The sequence below is a fragment of the Anser cygnoides genome, chromosome 5, assembly GCF_040182565.1.
Source record: "Anser cygnoides isolate HZ-2024a breed goose chromosome 5, Taihu_goose_T2T_genome, whole genome shotgun sequence".
Lineage (NCBI taxonomy): Eukaryota > Metazoa > Chordata > Aves > Anseriformes > Anatidae > Anser > Anser cygnoides.
This window is the reverse complement of record NC_089877.1, coordinates 4,392,518-4,405,184: the sequence shown is the minus strand read 5'-3', so window position 1 is coordinate 4,405,184 and position 12,667 is coordinate 4,392,518. Positions and strand designations below refer to the sequence as shown.

General features: G+C 32.6%; 1 protein-coding gene across 2 annotated transcripts in view; it reads right to left on the bottom strand.

The window, feature by feature from the left end:
• Positions 1-6,909: 6,909 nt before the first annotated feature.
• The window catches only part of PDE3B (phosphodiesterase 3B), an 89,155-nt gene continuing 83,397 nt past the window's right edge, over positions 6,910-12,667 (bottom strand). For both annotated transcript variants that reach the window (XM_048069932.2, XM_013189132.3), the window contains 5 exons: positions 12,378-12,577; positions 10,422-10,625; positions 9,849-10,010; positions 8,209-8,455; positions 6,910-7,871 (listed from right to left, as the gene is read on the bottom strand). In XM_048069932.2, coding sequence (XP_047925889.1) covers positions 7,642-7,871; positions 8,209-8,455; positions 9,849-10,010; positions 10,422-10,625; positions 12,378-12,577 — 1,043 coding nt within the window. In that variant the 3' untranslated portion in view covers positions 6,910-7,641. The remainder of the gene's footprint in view (positions 7,872-8,208; positions 8,456-9,848; positions 10,011-10,421; positions 10,626-12,377; positions 12,578-12,667) is intronic.

The following is a 12,667-nucleotide window of genomic DNA, read 5'->3' as shown; positions in this document are numbered from 1 at the left end:
CAAACTTTTTCTTGATTTGGTATGTCATAATTGGATTCTGTGGTTGTCTGCACAGCGAGGATAAATTCTCAGTATAAATTGGTCTGTAAAGGTACAGACATGGATTTTCATAGCAATTAGGTATCTGAGGTGTTGTTTAGGCATTGGGCTTCATAATTCAAAGCCTTTGTCTAATCAAGATCAAATTAAACCTCTGGAAAAATTACACCTTATTCTGTCCTTCACACAATTTGAGGATCACTAGAATGTTCCATTTCTAGGTTTACCCTTTTAGATATTTCTGAAGGCTGTCAACTATCTTGATGTCAATGTGATTAGAATTAGGCAGAACCCATACTCACAGTGGTCATTTCTTAGGAAGACTGCCAGAATTCAGGAGACATTATGTTTGCTACGTTCTTCTGAATAAGTAACATTACAAATAGATTAAATCTATTACAATAATGGAGCAAATCAGGAATGTGCAATCTAATCCAATAGTTTACTATTACTGCAGCAGATGGCTGCTTGCCCAAAATTTTACATGTGATTTATAATAGCCTATAGTAATATAACAGAAAACATAATACAGTAACTATTTTTCCCTTGCTGTTTTTAACTGCTGACTTGCTTGTCGAGGCTAGTACTAAAAATCTTTAAAAAAATATCATTAATTTGTATAAACTATGACTTGTCAAAAACACGAAAAGAGATTACATATATACATTACATATATGTTACTTTATATATATATATTACTATATATAAAGACCTTTTTACGTGACAGTTAATTTGTTAGTATGCTTAACCACATTAACCCCACTGCTAGTATCTAGACAACAGCGTCCACACTGAATACTCTTATGCTCTTACTAAAATGAGACAATAAAAGATGACTCAAATATTGTTCAGGTCCTTCACCAATATAGGTAATGCAAGTAGGATTTCATATCAATAAGGAATGCAAATGAAGTAATAGAATCACTATGGATAAAACACCTTAAAGAATTCCAGTTACTCTAAAGTTTACTTTCTTTACACACATTCCATTTTAGGGAGTCCAAATGCCCTTTGGTTGTCTTCAACTTGCACAATAAACTCAGTTAAAATAATGCTTGTGGTGAGCACGCACCACAGCAGAACTGAATTGGTCTAATTTTTCCAGGAAAAACCTAGGTAATTATGAGCCATCTTGTGTCTATATAGGTAAGGAAGTTCATTTAATTGTTCTTCATGGGAGCATAAGAGTTGTTTTTTTTAAAGATCCTCAAGGAATCCATATCTTCTCCCATTATATTTTACATTGTATGAAACTATAATATTTCTCTTTCAAAGTACAGTCAAAATTAGTAGACAGTTCCACTGATTCAGTAGACACTTCCAATTCCTGTTTTTTGAATTTGTATTTGCCAAATATTGAATTTTGTATTTATCAAATTTCTAAGATTGTGCACATTTTCTTATTAGTCTTTAAAGTGATTCATATGAGATCCCGTTTCTAGTCCTAGTATTTAGTATATAGGTCCAGAAATAAAGTCAGTAAGCTATACAGTTCGCCCATCTGACCCAGGCAATATATTTTTTCTTAGAGCTGTTTATCAGACTTTATAAGACTTCCTTTGTACACTAAGGTAATCTCTCTCAGTGAATCACACTCTCAATCCTTAGACAATGAGCAGTGTTTAGCCTGAATCTTCCTTCCTGCAATTTAAAGTTGTTACTACTTGTCCTAAACACTATGAACACTGAAAACATTATTCTGATTGCTTTGCTCTTTGAAGCAGCCTTATAAGACTGGATATAATTACTTGTCTGATTTTTTCTAGACTCAGAAAAATCTCTTGAATTCATTTAATCATTCTCCTCTCTCTTTAGGACGTCTTCTGTGTTTCCGATCAGTCACACTGATCTGTATTGGAATTCAGCAGCCTGTCTAATGGACATACTTTTCCTGGGGTGTGACATATGAAATTAGAAACAGTACTTTGGTAATTCCTTATGTGCACTGAATAGAACAAAATGATTATAAATCCATTCTCGAAGATAAATAAGAGTGCTTCTTTATTCACTTCTCTGAGAGGAACCTTTGTTAGCATATGAATCAGATAAATGAACAATACCACAGAGATTAATTAACACTAGCAGGATCAATGTCATGATAAAAGACACAGAAGTCTGTTAGAATGACCACACAGGAGTAAGTTTTCATGCCTAACTGGCATGGTGACAAATGAGTTTGAAAGCAGTCTGCTCCTCACTTGCTATAAGCAATATTAAGCTTACCTTTTGGATTTTTGGTATAATACATATATCTTAAGCCGAGCATTAGTCCTTGTTTTATAAGTAAAATGAAAAGACTTTGATCTCATCCAAGGTGCAAAGGGTTCTGCTGATCTGGAGAGATGAGTCAGGAGTGAATCATCACCTGTTTTTTGGCAAGGTACTTAGAAGATGGACAAATCACAAGGTGAATGATAGGAATCATTTGAAACACTATGCCACCTCATTATTTAAAGGCTCTGTTGTTTTAATGTTAAGCATTTCTATTTCTATTTTTCTGAAACCTCAGGCAAACCACAAGACAAAGTTTCTGCTCTGTATAAGCTTTTAACTCTTAGGTTTCACACATACTAATGTTCTGCCAGATAGTAACGTTGTGCCAGGTAGTAGAACCTATCATAGACACCAGTTGCTATCACCTATGATCTCTTGCAGTACAGAAATCAAAAGATGACTCTTAGTCAGTATCCTGCATATATCACAACATAGCATTTAAAGTTAGTCATTTTCTGGACAGACTTTTAAATCTCAGTACCCAAGAAAAACAGCTTTTTCTTTACTGGGACAATTTTCTTTAGCTTAATGCTGTCATTAACAAAACAAGCAATTGCTAGTTACTCTATTGTTTTAGAGTATTAAAGATAACAAAAGTAAGACCAACAAGAAGTATTATTTCAAGTGCAAACCAGAAGTGTCTTAGAGAAATGAGAGTAAAGATGGACAACAAAACCATTAAGACAGATTGCTCTGTTAAGAGTTACGTATATATACGCAAATGTCTTTAAGGGTTTTACATCTGCTAGATTCATAAGGGTGTGGAGTACATATACTACGTCAGGAGGATAACTTTCAACTCAAGTACACTGGAGTGTTTATCCTATAGTAGCTTAGCTTTCCTTCCTGTTTCCATAAACTTTCCTTCCTGTTTTCTCAGAAATACAAGCCATTATTTTCTCATTTAACAGGAAAATATATATATATTAATTGATTGTGACCCTATTGAATACATATAGATCAGTTAAGACTAGCTAACAATTGTGGTTTTTTGCCAGCTTCATCTCTGAAAAGTCACAGTATGATTATCATAGCAAGATAAAGTTTTAATTCTGGAGATATCAGAAGGAAAATTCCTCAATGCAAAAATGAAAGCAATTGATCACCTCATTTGCCTTTGCATAGACATGAGGAAACAAGTTGTCCAAAACCAACTCTGAGGAAAGCTGTAGGAAAATTATATATATAATAAAATTAAAAATAATTAAAATAAAACACTGCCTTGATCATATTTTTATACCTTATTTGATCAAGTTCATGTTTGTCTACACTTTTTTAAACATATCTACATTTATTTGCCACAGAAAAAAAACAATTTTCTTAAACTTGCATCATTTGAGTTATGATAGTTGTATTTTTGTTAGCAGTATGACTTGTATTGTTTAATAACAATGAAAATTATCATGACATATCAAAAGATATCCTGTTTCCATATTTTTTGAAGACAATGAACTGACTTGAAATAATAAACTCCGTCTCTCTTCCATATAAGAATGTATCATGTGCATGTGTAATTATATTTATGCCATGCCTACTTCTCCTTTCCTAATTTTCATCACCTAAGCTAATTCTATCCTTTTACTGTGATTCAAGTACCACAGGCTGGGATTCCTGATCTCAGACTCATCAGCAAATGACACTTCAATTCTGCACTTCTCACATTTTTTCAAACGTTTTTGGACAAAAGGGAAAGTACTGCCCCCGAAGTTTCGGTTCCAGATTGGTTTACTTCAAATTCTTTGTATACTTTTAGAAGAATCATAAACCAGCCTTCATATATAAGTACCCAGGAGGAAGCACCAGAGCTAGAAGTGAGCTCTCAAATCCTTCTAACACCTTTTGTTGATTCACCTGTCATTGTTTGTGTTTGATGGACAAATGTCTGTCAGTCTCAATGCCTATGAGAATATTCCCTTCCTTTTCAATTAAAATGAAAAGGGAGGTTGAAAGAAGAGCAAAGAAATTATTTTTCTCAGTACAATATACTTTTGTCACCTGACAGAACTCTCCTCCAGTTGATCCCTTTTATTAGGAAGTTGAATGCAAGAAGTACACAGAAAAAAATGTTTTACGCATATAGCAAATCGAGATTTACTCAAACTTTGTAAACTTGAACTTACCTGAAGTAATGTTACACCTGTCTTTCCATTTTGAATCCTAGACTCACCGTCTGGATGTGCTGTGAATAATTTATGGGAAGAGGATCCAAGTTGATTTTGACTCTGGTTATTTAGTACCACCATGACATTCAGAGGTTTCCAGAGCTGTAGAGAAAATTGGCTCTTTACAGGAAACAAACTCAGTAGTTTAGTTCTGTATGCACTGTATGCATGGGAGCAAGTAATCCGATCTACATTGCAAAAGAGGGCAACGAGGAGGTGGGAGACTGACTTGACAGAAAAGATGTTGTGAAGACTTCACTTAAAACTGAGAATATTATCCATTAAATGTTTATCTACACTAGAAGCATAAAATTCAGTGTGGGCTAATTTAGCCTACTTCTTTACAAAACAAGTAAGGAGTGTTGCTTTAGGAAAATATTTTAAAAGGTGTTTTTTGTGTGCTTTCTTGTGCTCCTTAGCATCCCTTGGTGGCTGTGAATGATCACAGATTAAATTAGTTGTAATTTTTTCTCAGTGGTCTGTTACCAGAATGAGAGTGATCTGTCTTATATGGATATATACCTTATTGTTGACGACAGCTCAATCAACATTCAAATGACCCTCCACTGACATTTTTGAAAGATTAAGGCGCCTCAGTTAAAGCTACATCGACTTCTACAAACGTGCCCTGAACAAACCTTTGGTGACATTTGCTCCTAGGGAAACGATAAGTCACATATTATGTATGCATAAATAAGACATTTCAAGGTGCTCTTGAATACATTCACAACTAAACATTGAAGCAAGATATTGTAACTTGAAAATACCTAATTGGAAGTAGGCATAATATTTTATACCTATTAATAGTTTAATAAACACTGAGGGTTTTTATTTTTTTTCTAAATTTAAAAACTTCTTCCATATTTCTAAAGAATATAATGGAAACCTGAGATAAAGTTGCTGGCAATGTTGTCACCAGATATAATTACTGTCCATGCTTTAGTAAAAGATAATGTTATTTCTACCTTCTTATTCTCTCGTTATAATACTTTTTAATAATGCTCCTTTTAAAAGGAAACTAAATGGAAAACTGCCATGTAAAATACTGTAACTATAACTTTAAACAAACACATCTGCATTCTTTTGTCAGTAAAAGCAAGAATGAAACTAAATAGCATTAATGTGCCCTCTTTTTTTTTTTTTTTTTAACATGAAAACACATAAACTAACCACAAAACGCTGAGAACATAGCATATTGAAACAAGCATAATTTCTGTAGTCTTCATATGATTTGTTAGGAAATATATGAGCACCAAATGTAAAATACAAGGGAGTGATAAGTGTCAGCTTCGCAGAATCACAGAATCATCTAGGTTGGAAGAGACCTCCAAGACCATCTAGTCCAACCTCTGACCTAACACTAACAAGTCCTCCACTAAATCATATCACTAAGCTCTACATTCTCATTCAATAGTGCAATATTTCATTAATGACAGAAATATCTGTTTTTAACACTGCTCATGTTACAAAAGAATGCAGTGATAGTAATAATGGCAGCAAAGTGGAATTTGGCACTGATTATATAAAATAGCAAAAGCACAATTCAGCGGTCTTCTAAGTTGATCCACAAAAAGCTAATTAGTGGAAAATAGAAAAAAAAAATATCTTTCTCAGTTATTTAAACTGGCCCAAGAGCAAAAGAGAAATTCAGTTGTGTAAAATAGTGCAATAGAATTTACACAAGGTTATCTTAGGAATGCTACCTCTTTTTCAAGTGAACTAATAAAAATGTAAACAAAAATATGCTAAAATACATTTAGCAACTTGAACATGTGTGCCTTTTTTTTAATTCCATTCAACAGCACAGCATGTATGTGTTTAGTATTAAAAGATGCACTTTTAAAGCTAGCTTTATTTGTGGCTTGCATAAGGTGATTATGCACTTGCAGCCTAATTTATTTATTTTTATTTTCGCAATCAGATCTCCAATGGTAGTGTTTCTAAAAATATATCTGTTTGGATTGTCTAAGCTTATTTAAAACCTAAATTATCTAAAGTGTAATATAGTACAATTATATTTATCTTACTATTAGGCCTTACATGAAGTTTTCACATTCTGCTTTCCATATGTATATTTCAGGATGTACATCACACTTGGAGGCAATATAAGCTATGTCTGTGATAAAAGAAAAGATGTAGGACACATTAAAATATACTAGCCATTTTGAAACAATAATTTGTATCTTTTTTTAAAAAAAAATCTTTAATTCTCCTAAAGTTTTACATACAAAGAATAAATGAAATACGATCTTATTACTTTAAAATTTAATACCAGAAATTGGTGCAAGATAAAATCTATTGTGTGGTTGACTTGTTTTTAAACAGGAACCTGAGAAAGGGCAGGAAATATAACATTTTAACTAGAGAATAAAATCCCTTAATAATTTAAGTAGCTGAACAGATTTTTTAATGTTCTACCACAAAACAGCAAGGCAACAGATAATGGCCTTATATTCAATGAATTATCATGAACACCCACTGCAAACCTGAATATTTTCTGCAAAAATAAAACATCAGATTATGCACAAGAATAAAAAGCATCAGAAATAGATGCACCTGATTTTTTTCTTTTTTTTTTTAAACCACAAATACCAGAATTTAGCATTTATGTCACAGTCCTTGAACAGTTGCTCTGAGATGACTACATTAAGCACACTATTGCACTAAGTAGACACCCCACAACAGGCTTGCACTGCAACAGTAACATGGTTTTCATACAAGCACAGACTTTGTCTTATTCATGTTCAAAAACAACATGAAATACGCAACTCATTACAATATTAGAATTCATCCAATATTTCCTTGTTAGCAAAAAGTTCTTGCCACTTTGGTAACTAAAGTCACCGAACGTTTTTAAAAATTGCAGGTACCTCAAGGAAAATAGGAGTTCCTTTTTCAGCAAGGCAGCGTTATATCAGAATATTTTATACCAACTAAGGCATAAAGAACTTTGCATCAGGGTATACAATACTCAATCTTTGAATAAAGTTTCGTATTCTGTGTGGCGAAAGTGCATAGGGATTCCACTGGAGTAGAAAGAATCCTCTCACAGTATTAAGGCCTTTCAATTTTAAGTGAACTGTGTTAGGTTAAAGTCAACACAGTGAAAATAGATATAGATATATATCAGCTTTCTATCCTCGTAATGAACATGACTGAAGTTTTCTCAGCATGTCTTTTCTTCTCCTAGCTGTCGTTCATCTTCTTCATCAGCTTCCTCAATAACCTGAATTTCATCTGCTTGAGGTAAAGATGAGTTCTCAGTCAGCAGTTTAGCTCCTTCAGCTTTACTTTTTTCTTCTTCTTCAATCACTTTCTTCCATATTTTGTGATTTTCACTTAGATGGTGTATTAGCTGGCAAAATATTCGTCGTCTACCTTTTCTTCTTTGAGCTTCTGAAAAATTAAAAGCATTAATTGATTTTTTGGGATTCAAAGTAATTACATTTTATACATACAGATAAAATGCCACGTTGAAAAAGAGATGTAAATTTGAGAAAAAACACAGATTTTTATTCAGAATATTTGAACAGTGACACGGAAAAGTATAGCGATGACTTTTTTTTTTAGTTGCAAGTCTCCTGATATTAACAAAAAAATTATTATGAGTAAAAATTAAGGTGAATAATCACAAAATCTACAATATTTCAACTCCACAATTTCAACCATCACTGTTAATCCTGAATCTATTAAATAAAAAAAATGTGTGTGCAACTCAAATACAGAAACTTACTTAAAATAAGATCTTCTTCTATTTCCTCATCATCACTCTCCGACTGTGCTCCATCATCATCTTCATTACTTTCTGCATCCTCCTCTTCATCAACCCATTGCCCTGGAAGCAACCCAGCTGCGTTATAGGAATTACAAAGGGGGCCAACTATGTGAGTGATGAAAGATTCTTGCAGTTTTGCAAGCTGTGGAGAAGAGCGATCCATGAAGGGACTTATAGGTAATCCAAGACTTGCCTCCTCATCACCCTGAAAAAGAAAGGGAAAAAAAATACAGAACTTCTCAAAAAATTAAATTCAATTTTTAAAGATTAACTTTAAGGAACCAAATACACATTAAATGGATTGCATCTATTTGTCAAAGGCAAAAAGAATATAGACTAAATGAGAGAAAACGTAATCAGGACAAATAATAATAGAAAATAAAAATAAAGACATTTTCAGACTTGCACAGATCATAATCCTCCCTTCAGCTTTGCTGCAAGATACCCTTTGCATGGATGAAGATCTAGTTCTACTGGGACTGCTATTCCTCTGCCTTTACAGGATAGCTTCAGGGTAGGCAGAAATTTGACTTCAGCTGCTGAGCTGATGAACAGAGAAAATGGGAAAGTAATCAGATAGAGTAAGGCATTCTGGTGAATGGCTTCACCCAAAAGCACGGGGTAGATTGAAAGGAACCGCAACATCCAATATAAGTTACCTATATATAAATATATACATATTATATACATATATATTTATTTTTATAAATGAGAGAAGAAAAATTTGAGCAGTTGCTCTGATTTATAATAACTTGTCTTAGCATTTCTGTGGGACCTGATTGTTTGAATTTTTTTTTTTTCCTAAAGGAATAACTTAGAATACTAGGTGTAAGCACTTCAGGTACTGAGTGAAAACTTAAATCTCCTAATAGATTTTATAGTTTACTTGTATTTTCCTAGTCTGAAAGATATTTTTAAATCCCTGGTTGTTGTCTTATAAATAGTGAATCCCCCAGGAAATTGACTACAGAAAAATAACAGAGTAGGAATGTTGTAAGATATATTTGGGGGGCCTTATAGAAGTTCTAGATGTAAAAATAGACACCAAATTTTCAGACTTTGAGTTATTTACAATAGGATTATTTATGAAAGTTCCACTGTAAACATTTATTTACATTTTAATAATGCTAATTACTAATGCATATATTTAATATTTGGTTTTGAATGTTTTAATGTCTTCTGCCTCGGCACTATGGATTCATCGAATATACATTTCCAGTCTTGTGGATTCCATAATATTCTTTGACATGGAAACATTCCTGTTAACTTAACTTCCCAAAGTGGAAGTTATTTTAGTTTATCAGTATCAACCTAAAGGAAGAGGTGGGGAATGAACAAAACTAATACCTGAAAAATGGACAACATTAGTAGGGAATTTTTTTTCAAGCTTCTAAGATGATAGGAAGTAAAAGATTATGTTAGCATGCTAAGCATAAAAATAACTTGTCAGTATTCAGAAAGAGAAGATGGAAATACTTTACCTGAAGATTTAAGACGAGGAATAATATTTAGCTATATATTTTTAATGTAAAGAATTGAGTGTCTGTCTCAAATTAAAAAAAAAAAAAAAAAAAAAGAAGAATACTTTCCATACCTACCTGTTCATAAAATTCATTAACAATGCCTTCTGTCCATTTCAGATGCAGCTCTCTAACTTTTGCTGGGCCATTAATATCTGCCAGTTTGATGCATATTTGACAGACAAGCAAGCGATCATTTTCGTTGCTCCATTCTATACCATGACTGTTGATATCATTGACCTGTGTTGAGTACATACGTTTTTAAAAATTAAGTTAAAACTATTCATGAACATTATATTTTGAGGCTCTACACAACAGACAGACACTTTAGTTTTTTTTCTTTTTTGTTGTTGTTGTTTTTGGTTTGGTTTTGTTTTACATAGTCAAAGTCACTTTCTATCTTTGAGAAGACTGAACCATGAGATACGATTGAGGTCTCCCATGAGTCCTGTGTGTCACATCCACTAGGCCTACTATGCGATACACAAACTGACATATAACTGTTCTATATATATTTGATTTTTTTGAGTCACTTAAATATAAATAATATAAAACTTCAAATGCAAGTTATTAATACTATCAAATAACAATGCAAACATTAGTATATCATGACCATCATGAGCTTTGTGACAACATTAAAATGTAACTAACCTTGGCATTAAATTCTGCAAGAAAATCAAAATGCTTCTTGAGATCTGTGGCAAGGATTGCTTCAATCACTAAGAAACGAAAACGCTTAAATTCTACATGATCAAGATTTGATAAGAAGTTGTATTCTGGTCGTGATAGGAAGAGATTCCAGGCAGAAGCAGCATGGTGATTTTCTAAGACTGATCTGTCATTGTAGAGAACAGCCTACACAAGAAGAAAATCATAAATGATAGATTTAATATTTAGAATTATAATTAAATATTCTGAAGCTTAAGGGATAGTCGCTAACAGCTTTTTTGTTGTTGTTGTTCTTAATGAAACTATTAAACGATGTTTTCACCTTCTAACATTGAGGGTTAAAAGTGAAATAGAAGTGGCAGATAAGAGGAGAAAAAGTAGAAAAAAAATTCTTTCTTCAAAAGTCCTTAAAGGTCTCCTAGATCTCCATTCATCCTTGTAGGCATGCATGCACACACACACACACACACCCCACACTTAAAACAGAGACTTCATATGTTTGGCAATAGGTATGCGGCACACATACTAACACAAAAACAAAACAAAACCCACAGATCTAATTATATACTGTTAATTCCTCTCAGTTCCAGTACTGTTTTGTTTTTAAAAATCAATTATTAAATTAAAAAATGAAAATAACCCTTAAGCTAATGAAGAACTGTGGTTAATGCAAAATACTGCAAAGATTCACTAGTTTTCAGTATGTTACATTTAATGCTAATGAATACATTTTAACTGCAAATGAATTACACATATTAAACAGTAGTAGATTTTACTCACAAATCCTGTGTTTATACAAAATATCCTAGAATATAACCAATTGAATATAAATTAAGTAGGACCTGAAAATATTTTTATGGAAAAGTGCAAAAAAAATCTTCAATTTTTGAGAAGATGAAGAGATTATTGATAAAATGAATGTGTTTATTTTTGAAAAGTGGAGATGAATGTCTATGTCATTTGTTTTGATTCTTCCTTTCATATTGTTTTCAGTATAAATACATAACTAAACTTTTCTTTTTTTTAATCAGAAACCCTTGAAAGCTGACTGAGAAGTTGATTTTTAAAGCCTCCATCTCCTGACAAGTTGTATTAGTTTCTGATTTACTACTGTTATTGTCATTATTATTTCAGTTTCTCCTCTTAAGGTTATTAAGAGATAGAAATCACGATGATACATATTCTTTTTCCCCTGACGGTATTGCACTCATTAGGTAAAAATATTTCACTGTGAAGTTTAGGTATCTTTTATTCAGTGATCTTCCTCCCCACAACACCACCCTTCCCACTCCACTTTTTTTTTTTCTTTTTTTTTCTTTTTTTTTTTTAAAAAAAAGCTTTGCTCTCCATTGCCTCTATTATCTTTCTTTTCAACCCTGAAGAGAATCTCCACTTTCCTACTGTCTATTCTAACAACAAAGTTGAATATGAGAGACAAAAGCAAGGATGTTTTGCATATTTCTTCTTAGTTTACTCATCCACCCTTAAAGATAACAATTATTTACCATAATGGACTAATTCAGAGGTTAGGAAATGCAGTTAATTGAACCGCTAGAACTCTTTTTTTTACGGTAATTGCAGAAATTACTGATTACAGAGGACTCCCAAAATGTGATATATCCATGAATTTAGCTGCTTAGACAGGCATAGAACCAGCTTTATGAAATAATCTATTACTATAACCTGCATTGATTTTTGTTGCTTACAGTTTTGTAAACTGAAAAATATTTTTATATATTTGCACAACCAATACACACGAAACACATTGGAATTTATCAGGAAAAACTGTTACACGAGTCAATATGAATTAATTTCCCTGTGCCTTCTATTGGGCAAATGATCCCTAAACAGGCAATAGTAGTGATATAGAAGAAAAGAGATTTTACTATTTTGATTTCAGATAGAGACAAATAATTTTCTGGTTAAAGAATCTCTTACCTGTGGTGCATTTGTAGCTACTAGAAAAGCATTTGTGCGACCAGGATGATCATAATCATGCATGGCAGCTGCTACATATAAAGCCATCAATTCCAAAGCAGGAATGTTTGATGCCAGACACCCATAACTATCATCAGCAACAGAACAGGTTTTTGAAGAAATATAGTTGACTTGAACAGGGCCAACACCACTAGCTTCGTCTATGAAAAAATGAAAATAGAAAAAGAAAATATTTAGAGCTTGATTCATTTATATTTTTAATACATTTTAAATGACTCAGTGTTAATTCA